Raw genomic sequence first — 13,223 nt, 5'->3', positions numbered from 1 at the left:
TGCATCCCGCTCCCGCAACCCTTTGGGTGCTCTGGGCACAACTTCCGAAGTCGCTGTCTGAGTTGCAATCCGGAAAATTAAGCACCAAGCACATTCCCAAGACCATGAAAATGTCAGCACAGCCACACTGGTCAGATCAATGGTCTGCCTAGCCAAGGCCAGGAACGAACAGACCAGGACAATTTCAAGTGATCCGTCCCCCTGTCATCCAGTACCAGCTGCAGGCGTTTGGAGGCTTAGGGACACCCAGAGCAGGTTGCGTCCCTGACCATTTCAGCTAATAGACAATGACGGACCTACCCTCCAGGAACTGATCTAATTCGTAGCATTGATGAGTACTAATCAAGATCATCAAAAGCCAGTTTTCTCTAACTTCCCCTTCCCATCTTCGCTCCCCTTCCACCCCACACCTGCAAGACCCCTTCCTTTGTGAAGCCTTCCTAGGCCGGGTGATCCCCCGCCCCACTGCCTTCTCTCTGTGTTGTTCACATTGCACCATAAACCCTAGGGAATCACAACGCTCAGACCTGCTTTCTGCCCGTCTTAGCGCTTTGGGCTCCATCCTTTGGCTTTTCTAACGTATCGTGATTAGCGTGTTTCGTTTTTAGATTGTGGTGGTAGGGGCCAGTGGGCTCCCAGAGGGCCGGGCCCCGGGCCCCACTGTGCCAGACGCTGTGCGCAGCAGACAACGGGCACGCCTAACGCACCCAAGCACTACACCCAAATTCAGCGCCAGGGGTGGGGAGAAGGTCTGAGGGCGTGCAGGGTGGAGGCCTATGCGCTGTGGAGGTCATTGGCTGCCAGAGGTCTCCCTAGCAAGCTATTCCCACAGGAGTAATTCACAACCTCCAGCTGCTCTCAATATCACTGGAGGGCCAAAATGATCCCCAGGGAGCAGCAAGATTGAGGGAGAGGAAAGGCGGTTTACAACGACCTGCAGCCAGCCCCTGCGGCCGTGCTGTGCCGTGTTCAGCTGCTGCTGGGGTCTGACCCCTCATCATCTCTCCATCATCTACTGTCTAATCGAGGAGGAGGAGGAGGAGGAGATTTACAGAGGGCACAAGGGAGCTGCCCCTGGGAAAATCCCAGACCTGACGTATCAAATTCTGTGCTGAGTCCCTGCGGTAACACAGGGTAAAAAACAGCCTGGAATGAGGCCACCACCCCTGTTCTTGTATCAGAGGCAGCTAGGCCGTGAAGCTTGTCTGGCATGCAACTTCCCTGCCCAGTCGATGCTGTTTGCTGCACAAGCCGCTTTCTTCTGCACACGTCAGTCCTCTTCCCCTTTGCTCTACTCTTTTACCAGGTGAGGAATGTCCTAGAATCTGCTTGAGGTCTGACAGTCACAACCCCAGACTTGTGTTATCAAAATTATTCTGACCAGCACCATCTGTGATGACCTCCCCGGGGGAGTCTCAGTAGGAGCAGATGACCTTGGACACAGAGATCCTGCTTTCCCGCACCTGAGACTCTTGTGTTCACTCGCTATTTTCCCTTTTTCCTTCACCGCTGGTCCCTTGGTCACTTAGTGCCTGTGACCCGTCTCACATGCAGAGGGAAAGCAGTTTGACATGTCCATCTGTGTTGTGTTAGCAGGACGGACAGAAGCTGTTTATAGGAAGAGAGGAATTTCCATGAAAGATTCTCTTACAGGGAATCTATGGAAAGTGAAAGAAATATTCCCTCTGCACCAGGACCCGTGCTACATGGAGCTCTGGGGACCAGCGCCGCTGCCACTACTCATTTCAGAGCAGCTTGCTGAGGAGAGACAGAGGCTTCTCTTTGTGAGACTTATCTGCGCTCTTCAGCTAGTGCCCTTCTACCTCAGCCAGCTTTGACTGGCACTGACACAGCGTGGAAAATCACTGCCGCCTAAACAAAGTCAAACTGGAGCAGACGAAAGAGAAGAGAAGAGAAGAGAAGAGAAGAGAAGGCAAGGCTTTGGTGCAATCAGAGGGTTAGACTAGATGACCCTTGTGTACTAGGAACACAAACTCCATTGGGCCGGTTGGGATGTGTGTGTGTTTCAGACAGGCTTTCCCGGTCGATGGGATATATGCAGACAGGCTAAATCCAACCATTTGGAGAGATGCAGAGGTGCATTATAATCTGCTTTTGTAATTGGATTGTTCTGCTACCATTAAGGATCTTAGCGGCCACACATTGTTTCTTATCCTAGAGCAGAGAGTGATAGAAATGTAGCCAACCAGTCACAGACAATACACACATGCATCATCTGGCCTCTTCCAAGACCAACAGAATTGGTGCAATACCAGCTACAGGGCAGATCTTGCTCCTCGTACCCTGCCTTTCGCCTTCCTCTACAAGAAGTTCCTTTGAAATCAATTCCTGTGCCAGTGCCTTGCTTCTTAATGGTTAGGCAGTTACACAGTTAGCAGACAGCATGATACGAAGGGATTTGTGTCTCTCCGACCCAGCTCAGCACCAAGAGGCAAAGTACAGTCGATCTTTTTGGCTGGAGTGTACAAAGTCTCCAGTGATGTTTCGATAAAGGGGTCCTGCACTTTTGCACTCTCCCGGGCATCTCTCCAGCCAGCTGTAAATCAGTGAGAGGGTCTGAAATTCGGATGCAGCTGAGCATTTCATGCTTGGGAAATGGCCCTGTGGTGCTTCAGGGCAGACATGCGTCTCTTGCAGGACAGAATTACACTGCACCGGAAAGCCAACTGGGTCAGAGTCCAGGTTCATGCTGAGAAAGTGATGCGAAGCCCCTAGGTTCATGCCGCTGTTCCAGGTTCTCTCTCGTTTTCCTGCTTCCGTGGGGGACTGCTTTACAGAAATTGCTCTGGTCGCTTGGCTACCGTGCTAACCAGGGAGCAGTGGCCCCTTGCCGGTGTCGTGTTTGTAATGATTGATTCAGCATGACTGACAAAGCAGGCAGAGAGTTCTTACCGGTCACCGAGGAGCTCCCTGAACCCCGTCTCACCAGCAGACCTCAGCCCTGAGCTAAAGGGCCTACCATCCCCAACGGGGGGAGACAGGAATTCGCCCTACAATCTTGACCTTCAGTGTGCGGCCCCTTTTCCCGCCAGTGTGCCCCAGCTGCTTTCAAAGGCAGGGATTACCACTGCCTGCGAGGGGGGGGGTGGAAATTCACTCCATGCTCAGCTTCTCCACTGTCTTCTGACCTCCAGCACATGCATGGAAGAGCCTTTTAATGCAACACCACATGCAATTCCCGAAAACCATCCGCCCCAGCACCCCTGCCAGCTGCACTCAGCCCTGAAGAGCGAGCAGGCAGGAACGTTTTGCTTCCTCGCTTTTACTCAAGATTTCTTTGTCCGGAGAAACCTGCAGCTGACCCCCAGCCGAGTGAGACTGAGTCACGCCTCGCACGGGGCTGGCAGGTTCCTACTACAGCTGCCTGCGCAGAGCAAGGAGTCATTCCACCCTCTGCAAAAACACCTGAGCTGGTTCTGCAATTCGCCATTCGTACCTAGGGCCGGGGAGGGGGGGCACGCATCCATTGCTGGTTCCCCAGCCCCTGCCTGGAGTGAAGCTTCAAGCTGTGCCCAGGGTCAGAGTTTATCCCTCGGGGCTGCTGGCCCGTCACTGACTGAGTGGATATTCCCCAGATTCCTGAAATAGACACTAACCAGTAGATGTGCTGCCATCTCCCCCAAAATCTCACCGGGGGCAGAAGCAAAGTGTCTCCCCAACTCCCCACTCTGAAACTGGCCAGGGTCTCTGCCCAGCTGACTTTTTCCGTGTGTACTTCTTGGACTCCAGCTAAGAGAGCTGTTTATTTAAAAAACAAAACCAAACCAAAAAAATCCCTTGCCCTGTGAAGCAACAAGATTAACGATGCGGTTGAAGGGAATCTGTGCAGAAATCATTCAGCTCCATTCAATGTTTTCCAGACATGGCTCTCAAGCTCCTCTTTGCTTCCTGGCTACAAAAAGCTTCTTCCCCCTTAGCACGTATGCAGCATTTCCGAAAGCAGTGGTCCGAGGCGGCATCTCAGTGGCCCAGGTTAACATAGCTCTGGATTTTAACAGCCTCTGCAAAAACAAAAATACCCCTTTGCTCATATCCCCAAGCGTCCCCCACTTTGTGATTCCAAAGCCCCCTGCAATGGATATCCGCAGAGGGACGATATTTCAACCCAGAGAGTGCGGGTGGCTGCCAGCAATATTTCATCACGTAAAAACAAGTGCAGAGAGGCTCAAAACACAGTAACGTCCCCCTCTCCATTCAAGCAAGCACCAGCCTAGCGCCTGCTCCCATCTCGATATCAGTCCCATCTAGTTATTGGGGGTAACCCTTCCCCAGCAGAACAGAGTTCAAATGCTAGCATGAGCCTGGTCTCCTTCACTGCTCCAGCTGGGTACACAGGGACAGGAGATCAGAGAAGGAGTCAGAGGTATGGGCAGGAAGGCTGGTTCCAGAAGAATAAGATGCCCATCTTCCCCCACCCAGCTTTCAACCATTTCCAGACCTGAACTAGAAACCACCTTCTATTACGTTGTTCAGAGCCTTTGTGATTTCAGGACAGGAGGCAGAAGCGTTGCAATCCTGTGAGCAAGGAACCTCTCTTGGCGTATTTCTGGCCACGGTGCAGGGCGGCTCACCCGAGGACCGCCCTTGGTTAGGATGCCCTATGTCATTTTTCCTAGCTCCAACTCAAAAGTTAATTAACAGAGCCGCTGCCTCCTAGAGTCACCAGGTAGAAGCGGATTTAAAACCTGGCCCAGACTCCACAAGAGGGGAAGGGGCTGCTGACTGCACTGCAGAGCCCGTGGGCCAAACATATTGAGCTTCACCCATCGAAATGCAACACCCCAGGCCGGCTGAGAAACAAGCTCTGGCTAGTCCCCGGGCCTCTTAAGATCTGAGCAATGAAACCCTAATTGGAAACTCCCATTCAATTACTGCAGGGGACATTTTCTAAAGCACAAATGGGAGTTTGGCACCTAACGCTCATGATTATTATTCTTTATTGTGATCACAGCCGTAGTGCTCAGAACCCCCCAGCACGGACCAGGGACCCATTGCGCTAGGAGCTGTACAAACACAGGACAAAAAGCTGGTCCCTGCCCCACAGAGCTGACAATCTAAGTAAATCCCATCGGCTTACAATGGGAGTTGGGCCCTTTGAACATCCCCCCCTCCCCCTTGATTTATATCTGCCATTGATCTGATCCAATATGAGCCCCAGCTGGCCACTGGAAGCATGAACGGGACTGATCCACCATCACGCTGCTTTCCCAGTGGCCAGTGGACATCACCACATTGATGAGGACAAGGTGGATGAAGCTAAACCCAAGCAAGATGGCGGTTTATGCGAAGAGGCAGAGGGAAATATTTAGAAGAGTTTGCTGCCACCAGATCTCCTCCCGCCTAGGCCATCCGTTCCCAAGTTTTCAAAGAAAACTGCAGCCCAGGGACTCAGGACTCACACCTCGCACTGGCTGCCAGGCGCTTTCTGCCATGCGTGGAGAGCCAATGGGATGATGACCGGGTCTCAGTCATACGCATGTTCATTACCGCCAGGCTGAGTTACTGCAACGTTGTGCCACTTGGCTTGAAAGCATCAGTTCTTGGGGCTGATTTTCAAAGCCATCCCGGGACTGGGCTCAGGATACTTAAAGGGTCAGCCCACCTTCAGAGCCGTGACTGCCCTCGACTGCTCTGCTCTGCTCTGCGGAAACAATGGGAGATTCCTGCCCCCGTGCCCTTAGCCAGCTAGTCCCCCAGGCCATCCTGTCTGTGCGACTTTACAAACCTGGTTCTTTCCCGAGAGAATGCCCATTGCCTACTTCATGAGCGGTGATTCCTTCCAAACCAAGGTAGAATTCCCAGCTCTGGGACCACAGTGGGGTCGAATGTATTTCAGGTTTCGCCTTCTCTTCTGCCTAGTGACTTTGTGTTTGATGCGTCCTTTTTGATCAAGTCCCTGCTTGGAAATTTGCACCCTGGAATTCATTTGAATGGAAACCTCATGTAAAACCCTCCTATAAATAGAAAGCGCTGGAGAGAGGCATTTCCCCGATGGATTGAGAAGGAGGAAGCAACATCTGAGTTTTATTTGTAGCACAAACTCCATGCTTCTTCCCAGCTTTGAAACAGCCTCACAAGCATCCGATACGCGGCTGCACCCTCGTTCGCGGCTGGATCCTGTATAGATGTTCAGTGTACTTGATCCAGTCTGTGTAAACGAGCTTCTTTATACGGAGATTAAGATCTCCGGGACAGTGTTGGCCAGCAGGCAGCCGGCAGGTCAAATATTCAGCATTTGAACTTTCCACCCTTCCTTCCTCGGCCTTTTGCCAGCTACAGAGCTGGGAATGACTCCGAAACTCACATGGAGCTGAACGTGTACGGACACGCATAAAACACGCCCGGGGATGTGTATACTTCATGTGTCCACGGGATGACACCCATGTGCAGGCAGCATGTCAGGCTCCAAGGGTTGAAATGGTCCAGTGGGGGATAGCGGACAGAACATCCCTAAGGTTGTGTTTCTACAGTGGGGTGGGAGGTGGCCAGCTGCTTGATTTGCACATGCAGATAATAAACTAACCTGCCTTTCTTTCACATCAGTGGTTCTCCAGAATGGCTAAGTGACCGGCTTAGGGTCACACGGGAAGTCTGTAGCAGAGCCTAGTCTAGCGCTCGGGTTCCCCAACACTCAGGTTTCTGTCTGTCCAGCTGCCATTTTTTGGTGAAGATTCAAGGCTCCAGGGGCCCAGATTAAGAGTCAGCTTTACTGACACGGGCCCTCTCAGGACTTTTCCTGCCTTCCGTGTTCCGGCTCCTCCCAGTCCCTGGTCAGCATTGAAACCCATCAAGCTCACTACCTGCCCCTGCCCCCACCGCCCTGAGAAACAAAGCAAAATGTCCCGGGGGAAACCCTGGCCCCATTGACTCAATGAGGGTTTTGCCATCGACTTTGGGGGGGGGGCAGGATTTCACTACAAGTGGTTAGTTTCTTCTACCCAGGGGTCACTTTAGAGAACCGACGGATTTACTTTACGCTGGCAAAGACCATCCAGTGCCTGCTGGGCTGGTGTCACCTGACCTTGAGGGGCTGAAAAAAGACATTTCCCAGCTGTTCCCAGAGCGATTCGGTTTGTTTTATTTCCCCCAAATAGATCAGTCCCCAGGGAGATGAAAGCCCAGCGGCACTCCTCCGAGAGAGCGTCACCGGTCTGCACTGCACTGTAACCAGGGCTGCAGCCTGCACGGTGCAAAACAGCGAAGCAATTTGCGACTCAGGGCAGCCGAGCTCCCTGTGGAGCGTCACTGTACCCGAGTGCCACGCTGCATCCACGGCCGGTGGGGAGGCGAGGACAGAAAACCTCTAGCCTGAGGGGGGCAGGGCGAATGGCCTACAGGGGCACATGCTGCGGGAGGAGGGGGAAGACGAGCGGCCGGAGAAAAGTAACTGGCAGCTTCTCCCGATCAGGAGGTTGCACAGCTGACACTGGATTATTTCTGTCGGCCCGTCTCTGTGTGTTTGCCTGGCTCTCCGCTTTAGATTTAACAGCAGCCAGCAAAATGGGGCCCTGATCCCTGACGGAGGACCCCCAGTTGCTACCGTAACACAATAACCAATAGCGATGGCGCTTGATGAACAGCTGCCAATATACGGGGTATTATTGATTGACCGCCCACCTCTGCTGTGTCGACATAAGGGAGATTTTAAAAGGAACCCAAGGGAGTTGGGTCCCCAAATCTCATTGAATTTCAATGGAAGGTGGGTACCTAATGCCCTTAGACTCCTTTAAAAACCCCAGTGACAGGCATTTCTAATGCACCCAGCGGTGCGGTGCGGTGTGGTACCCCTCGCCCTGGCTGGGGAGCCCGCCTGGAGTTTTAACTCCACACACTCCACCACGGTACCTTCGCCAAGTTTCTTTATTATCATCTCCTGCCACATGATCCAAGTGCAAGACAAGGCTGCAGCAGTTACCAGGGGCCTCCCATCTGCTCCCCGGCTCGGCCTTTTGTATTGCTTGCTTTCTGTCTCCTCCAAGCTGTCCCGTCCCGCTGGGGAGCTGATTACCTCATTAACTCATCACACTCCCTACCGGTGCATGTGAGCCTCACTAACCTTCGAAAGCCACACACAGACTGCCTAACTCCCCGCAGCTCTAAGCAGGCCCAGCGCTCTGCGTGTGACCGGGCTGCAGGATCCCCAAGGGGTTCTATGTACAGCTGCCAACACCACCCCGTCACAGCTATCTACGTGCCAAGAATCACTAAACAGGCGATCGGGAGAAATGCTACCGTCCCCTGCCCCTCAGTTCAACTCCCAGGATGTTGATTTTATAGATCTCCTTTTCTTATTTCTAGTTCTTCTTCATCACCCAGGGCATAGTGGTCAGGGGAGGTTTACATCAAGAGGTGGCTGGTACATTGCACCATGAAGATGGGAAAGCCGAGGGTCAAAGCAATTTCTCACAGTCTTCCAAAATAGGTGGCCCAGATGGGTGGCTATCTCTCACCTCCAAATGCCTACAGAGAATCTCCTTGAAAAAAAAACAAACCCCAAGATCTCTTGGGAATGTCAGGCAAAATCCAGCACTGCAGCTAAAACTGGAAATGAAAGGGTGAAAGGAGAGAGCGGTTTGAACTGCATCTCATCACTCCAGCTGTACAATTGTCTTCTCTTGTTCTCAGATCATCAGTGGAGGAGAACAAGCAATATAAACACAATCTCCCGAGCTCCGTTGGCAGTAAATCAAAAATAAAATATACCAACCTCCTCCCGCCTCACCCCAAATAATGTAAAAATAAATAAAATGTGTGTCTGGAACTGGCTGGTTTGCTAGTAATTTAAACAGTGGTGATCCAGGGAGCAGAGCCCTGGCTGGGTGCAAAAGTCAATGTCTTTAGTAAGCATGTCTCTTCCACGCGCCTTCCATGCGCCATGTTTCCGCAATGCTCATCGAGGCCCTTGGCTTCAACTTTAGCCACAGTGATCCCTTTGGCTGGCTTCTCACTGACCCACTCCATTATTAATTATTGTTATCATCATTTGCATTATGGGAGTGGCTGGCACCCCAATCAAGAGCCGAGCCCCACTACGCCAGGCGCTGTACATTCACAGAGGGGGAGACAAGTCCTTGCCCGCAAAGAGCTCACATTTATACACAAGACAGACAGTCTGGGTGGTGCAGCAGAGACACGTTCAGTACGTCTACACAGCCGGCGACAGTCCACGGCAGGAAGTGTCAGAGCCTGGGTGGACAGACTGGGGCGCTCGCACTAAACACCGCTGTGTCGCCTTTGCAAAGACAAGCCTCTTTGCACCACCATCACGCCATGCAAGGCAGAGCACAGGGAATCCGAGATCCCCTGGAGAATGCCAGAACTTTCACATTTCCAGTTTGCCACAGGCTTGTTGCCACTGGGCCGGGCCCTCCGCTAGTGTAAATGAGAGTCGCTGTGTCAATTTCAGTGGAGCTGTGCCGCCAGGGGCCTGCCCCCTTGAGTTTTGAATAGCGTGAGTTTCACAGGCATGGCGTTGGTGGGGGCCTGATCTACAAACATGCTGAGTGCCCACAGTGCCGGACGAAGCCAATGACAGCCACAGACGCTCAGCACCTCCCGTCCTGGCTCCATTGAAATCTGTTACCAATCTTCCACAGCCAAGGAAGAGCAGAGACTTCCAGCGTTCCCTTCATGTCCCCCGGCTATTACAGCATGCGAGCACGGGGGGACAGATCTGTGTTCACAAGCGCACAGTCCCTCATTAGCTCAGAGAAGGGGCCCTTCTTCATTGCTCAGATTAGTGAGGGGCGTGGGGAGGAAAGATATTTTAAGGACACCGCAAGTCTCCAACAATTCCCGAGCCAAAGAATGCTGGAGAGATTAATTTGTCCAAGGGGACCTGCTCATGCCAGCAGGCCAGGCTGCGGACAGTACACGCTGTCCTCTCGAGAAACATCAGAGGGCAAAGCGAGTTTATGCCAGGGTGAAAAGCTTTCAATGGTCCCATGTTCTCTCCCGCCCAAACCACCATCCTGCCGAGTAGCACCAGGCCTGGCTTAGCACCAGGCGAAAAGGAGGGAGGCAAAGGTGTTTTACCGGAGACGGGGCTGGGAGTGATTTCAACAGAGGGAGATTACGTTTTGGAAAAAGAGGGAGGGAAACGTTGCTGCCATGGAATGAAGGGGGGGGGGCATCTCTGTCGGTGGCAGGCTGGGCTGCAGATAACGAGATCTCGGATATTGAGTAATAATAACGGGCTGCTTCCCCCTCTCCCCGCACCACAGCTGGAGAGCTACATTGAGATGAACATGAAGTCCGAGATGGCCTGGATCCAGCAGAACGTAGTGCAGAACCAAACAGCCACCATGCGGGAGATTGGCACCAGCCTCTTGAACCAAACCGCGGAGCAGGCCAGGAAACTGACGGTTGTGGAGGCGCAGGTACAGTGGGCGCATTCTGGGAAATGGCCTATAACATAGATATGCATATGGCCGCTCTGAGAGGGACCCAGGGCTGGGAGCCAGGAGCTCTGGGTTCTAGTCCTGATCTCCTACTGACTGCCTGCGTGACTGTCCTTGGGCAGGTCATGTCGCCTCTTGCCTCAGTTTCCCTACCTATAAAGGGGGATATTTCTCCCATCTCCCGCAGTAGTTAGAACATAAGAACCTAATAACTGCCATACTGGGTCAGACCAATGGTCCATCCAGCCCAGTATTTGGTTTTCCAACAGTGGCCAATGCCAGGTGCTTGAGAAGGAATGAACAGAACAGGTAATCATCAAGAGACTCATCCCGTCGCCCATTCCCAGTTTCTGGCAAACAGCAATCCCTGCCCAGCTGTCTAACAGCCATTGATGGACCTATCCTCCATGAACTTAGCTAGTTCTTTTTTGAACCCTGTTATAGTCTTGGCCTTCACAACATCCTCTGGCAAGGAGTTCCACAGGTTGACTGTGCACCGTGTAAAGAAATGCTTCCGTTTGTTTGTTTTAAGCCTGCCGCCTGTTCACCTCATTGGGTGTGAAGTTGCGAGGCTTAAGTCGCTAACATTTGTAAAGAGCTTTGAGCTGCTTAGATAAAGGGGGGTGGTGATGCTCATGTGACCTTCGCCTGGCTCCCATCTGCAGCGTGCAGGATTCATATGGCCAAGTGGGGCAGATCACAAAGAATTCAAGGCTCGGGTGGATTTCTGAAGGGAGTTGGCTGCTCAATTCCCATGAAATTTAACGAGAAGTGGACACCCAAAACACCCCATGTGGCTTTGACAAGCCCACTCCTGGAGTTGATGTGGTCCATGCAGAAGGAGTATAGACCACGTGATTCAAGTTTTTAAGGACCAGCGAAGATCACATAATTCAACCCATCAGCCTCTGGTCCCTATTACTCCTATGGCCTGTTGTGTTGCCCACTTTTCCTGGAAAGACCAGGATACGCTCTCCTCCAGTGCAGCCGATAGACATGCTATGACATTCTACTGGCTGGAATGGATGCTCCAGCTATACTGGTTTTCCTTGGAGCAGGTGCAGTGCATCAATGGTGAAAATTGTACCGGGGCTGGTAACGCTGCTGAACAATGAAGGGAGGTTAAAATGGGAGGTGAGGAAGGAGCGTCTGGGAGATAGACGAGGGATCCCACTAATTTTTCTTCCCATCTGCTCCTTGGGCAGGTTCTGAACCAGACCTCGCGACTCGAGATTCAGCTGCTGGAGAATTCCCTGTCCACAAACAAGCTGGAGAAGCAGCTGCTGATGCAGACGAATGAAATTCACAAGCTGCAGAACAGGAATAAGTATGGTTCTCAGCCTCGGCCCAGCAGAGGTTTTGCTTTGTTTCCTTTGTTTCCTCTGACAGACAAGTTGACCAACTGTTGTCTCCTTTCCTTATGAGGAAGGCTCAGCTGCGGTCAGGACTTTATCCCTGTCTTGGAGCCGTGGGTGGGTATTTCTTCCCCCCAACCCAAGTCATCAATGAATGATGATGAGAAGTGGGGGCTTTTGGCACCAACAAGATCACTAGAAGAGAGATTGACAAGACAAGTGGGAGTTAGGCACCCATTTCCCAGCTGCTTCCAATCAGAGCCTTCAGAAATCTGCCCCGAGCAGATGAGCTATCCCAGAGTGGGCAGGGTGAGGCCAGGGTAAGTGATGACAAAGGACAGAACCTCCCTACAATTTTGTTCCAGTTCCAGAGCTGTCAGTTCTAGCCGTGTTCTCAGCTTCAAATATAGCGAATATCACTGGAATAAGGAATCTCTTTAAAACTGGACTGAACTTTTTAAATACATCCACTGTGCATGTGATTAAACAAGCCACATGCTCTTTCTACATCTCTCTCATCTGGACTGCTATCCACTTTAAACCCTATCGGTCCAGGTTTGTCTACTACGCTCATCACCTCTGACGGGTTGATCTGTCTAGTTTTAATCCGGATATAAATGACATTAGTCACCAAGACTGGTTAATACACGTGAGATAGTCTGTCCTGTGCTCCTGGGTACTACATTTACATTGTCAAAGCAGGAGGCATAGATTCTGGGCAAGAGCTCTGTGAACAAAGACCATGATTTGGGGATACAGCAGCAATCAACCCTTTCATTCTGATGGTATTTTAAAGACCGCTCACTTCCTCCTGCTGCCCCTTTGCTCCTTTCTAACTTCGGAGCCGGGCAGGTTATACGCTGCGATATAGGATGATATGTGATCTTTCTCCGCACTGGGTAATGAGCAAGGATTAAAGACACATTTTTAACATGGCCAGCAAAAAACGCATACGCAAGTAGACATTTATCCAGGCCTGTTAGATTGCTGGACACTGATCTACCAATGTCTATTTGCATACACAAAATATTTTGGGGATGCCAGAGCACTAACTCCTGGATGCACTATTTTACAAATGCAAAACTGGAGCTTTTGCCTTGGCTAGCAGAAAGTCCAGCAGCTAATCCAGTGTCCAATGGGAGCTCTCTTCAGCAGCACAAGTTCAGGGGAATGCTGCCTCGCGCTCTCTCTGCTGGGTTACAGATTCATATCTAGGAAGAGGGAGGCACTTGAGTGAGTTCAGTGGGAGATCAGGAATGGTTTCTTGGGTTGAAGAACTGTCTCCAGCTCCCAGGATAAAGCAGCACCCACGGTCCTGCTCGTGAAAGACTGTCATAGCCTCTGGGGCCCACACAAACCACACTGAGAACTTGTTGAAGTCAATAAAAAGCCGCCTAGGAACATCAGTGGGCTTTGTCTCAGGCCCTAGCAGCCATCTGACTATTAA

General features: G+C 51.8%; 1 protein-coding gene across 1 annotated transcript in view; it reads left to right on the top strand.

Annotated features, from left to right (window-relative positions):
• ANGPT4 (angiopoietin 4) overlaps positions 1-13,223 on the top strand; it is a 34,654-nt gene that overhangs the window by 13,048 nt on the left and 8,383 nt on the right. The window contains exons 2-3 of the mRNA XM_067554585.1: positions 10,245-10,400; positions 11,627-11,748. Of these exons, the coding sequence (XP_067410686.1) occupies positions 10,245-10,400; positions 11,627-11,748 (278 nt within the window). The remainder of the gene's footprint in view (positions 1-10,244; positions 10,401-11,626; positions 11,749-13,223) is intronic.

The sequence above is a fragment of the Emydura macquarii genome, unplaced genomic scaffold, assembly GCF_026122565.2.
Source record: "Emydura macquarii macquarii isolate MOO-44397 ecotype Brisbane River unplaced genomic scaffold, CSIRO-AGI_Emac_v2 contig_1483, whole genome shotgun sequence".
Classification (NCBI taxonomy): domain Eukaryota; kingdom Metazoa; phylum Chordata; order Testudines; family Chelidae; genus Emydura; species Emydura macquarii.
This window is presented reverse-complemented; position numbering and strand designations above follow the sequence as displayed.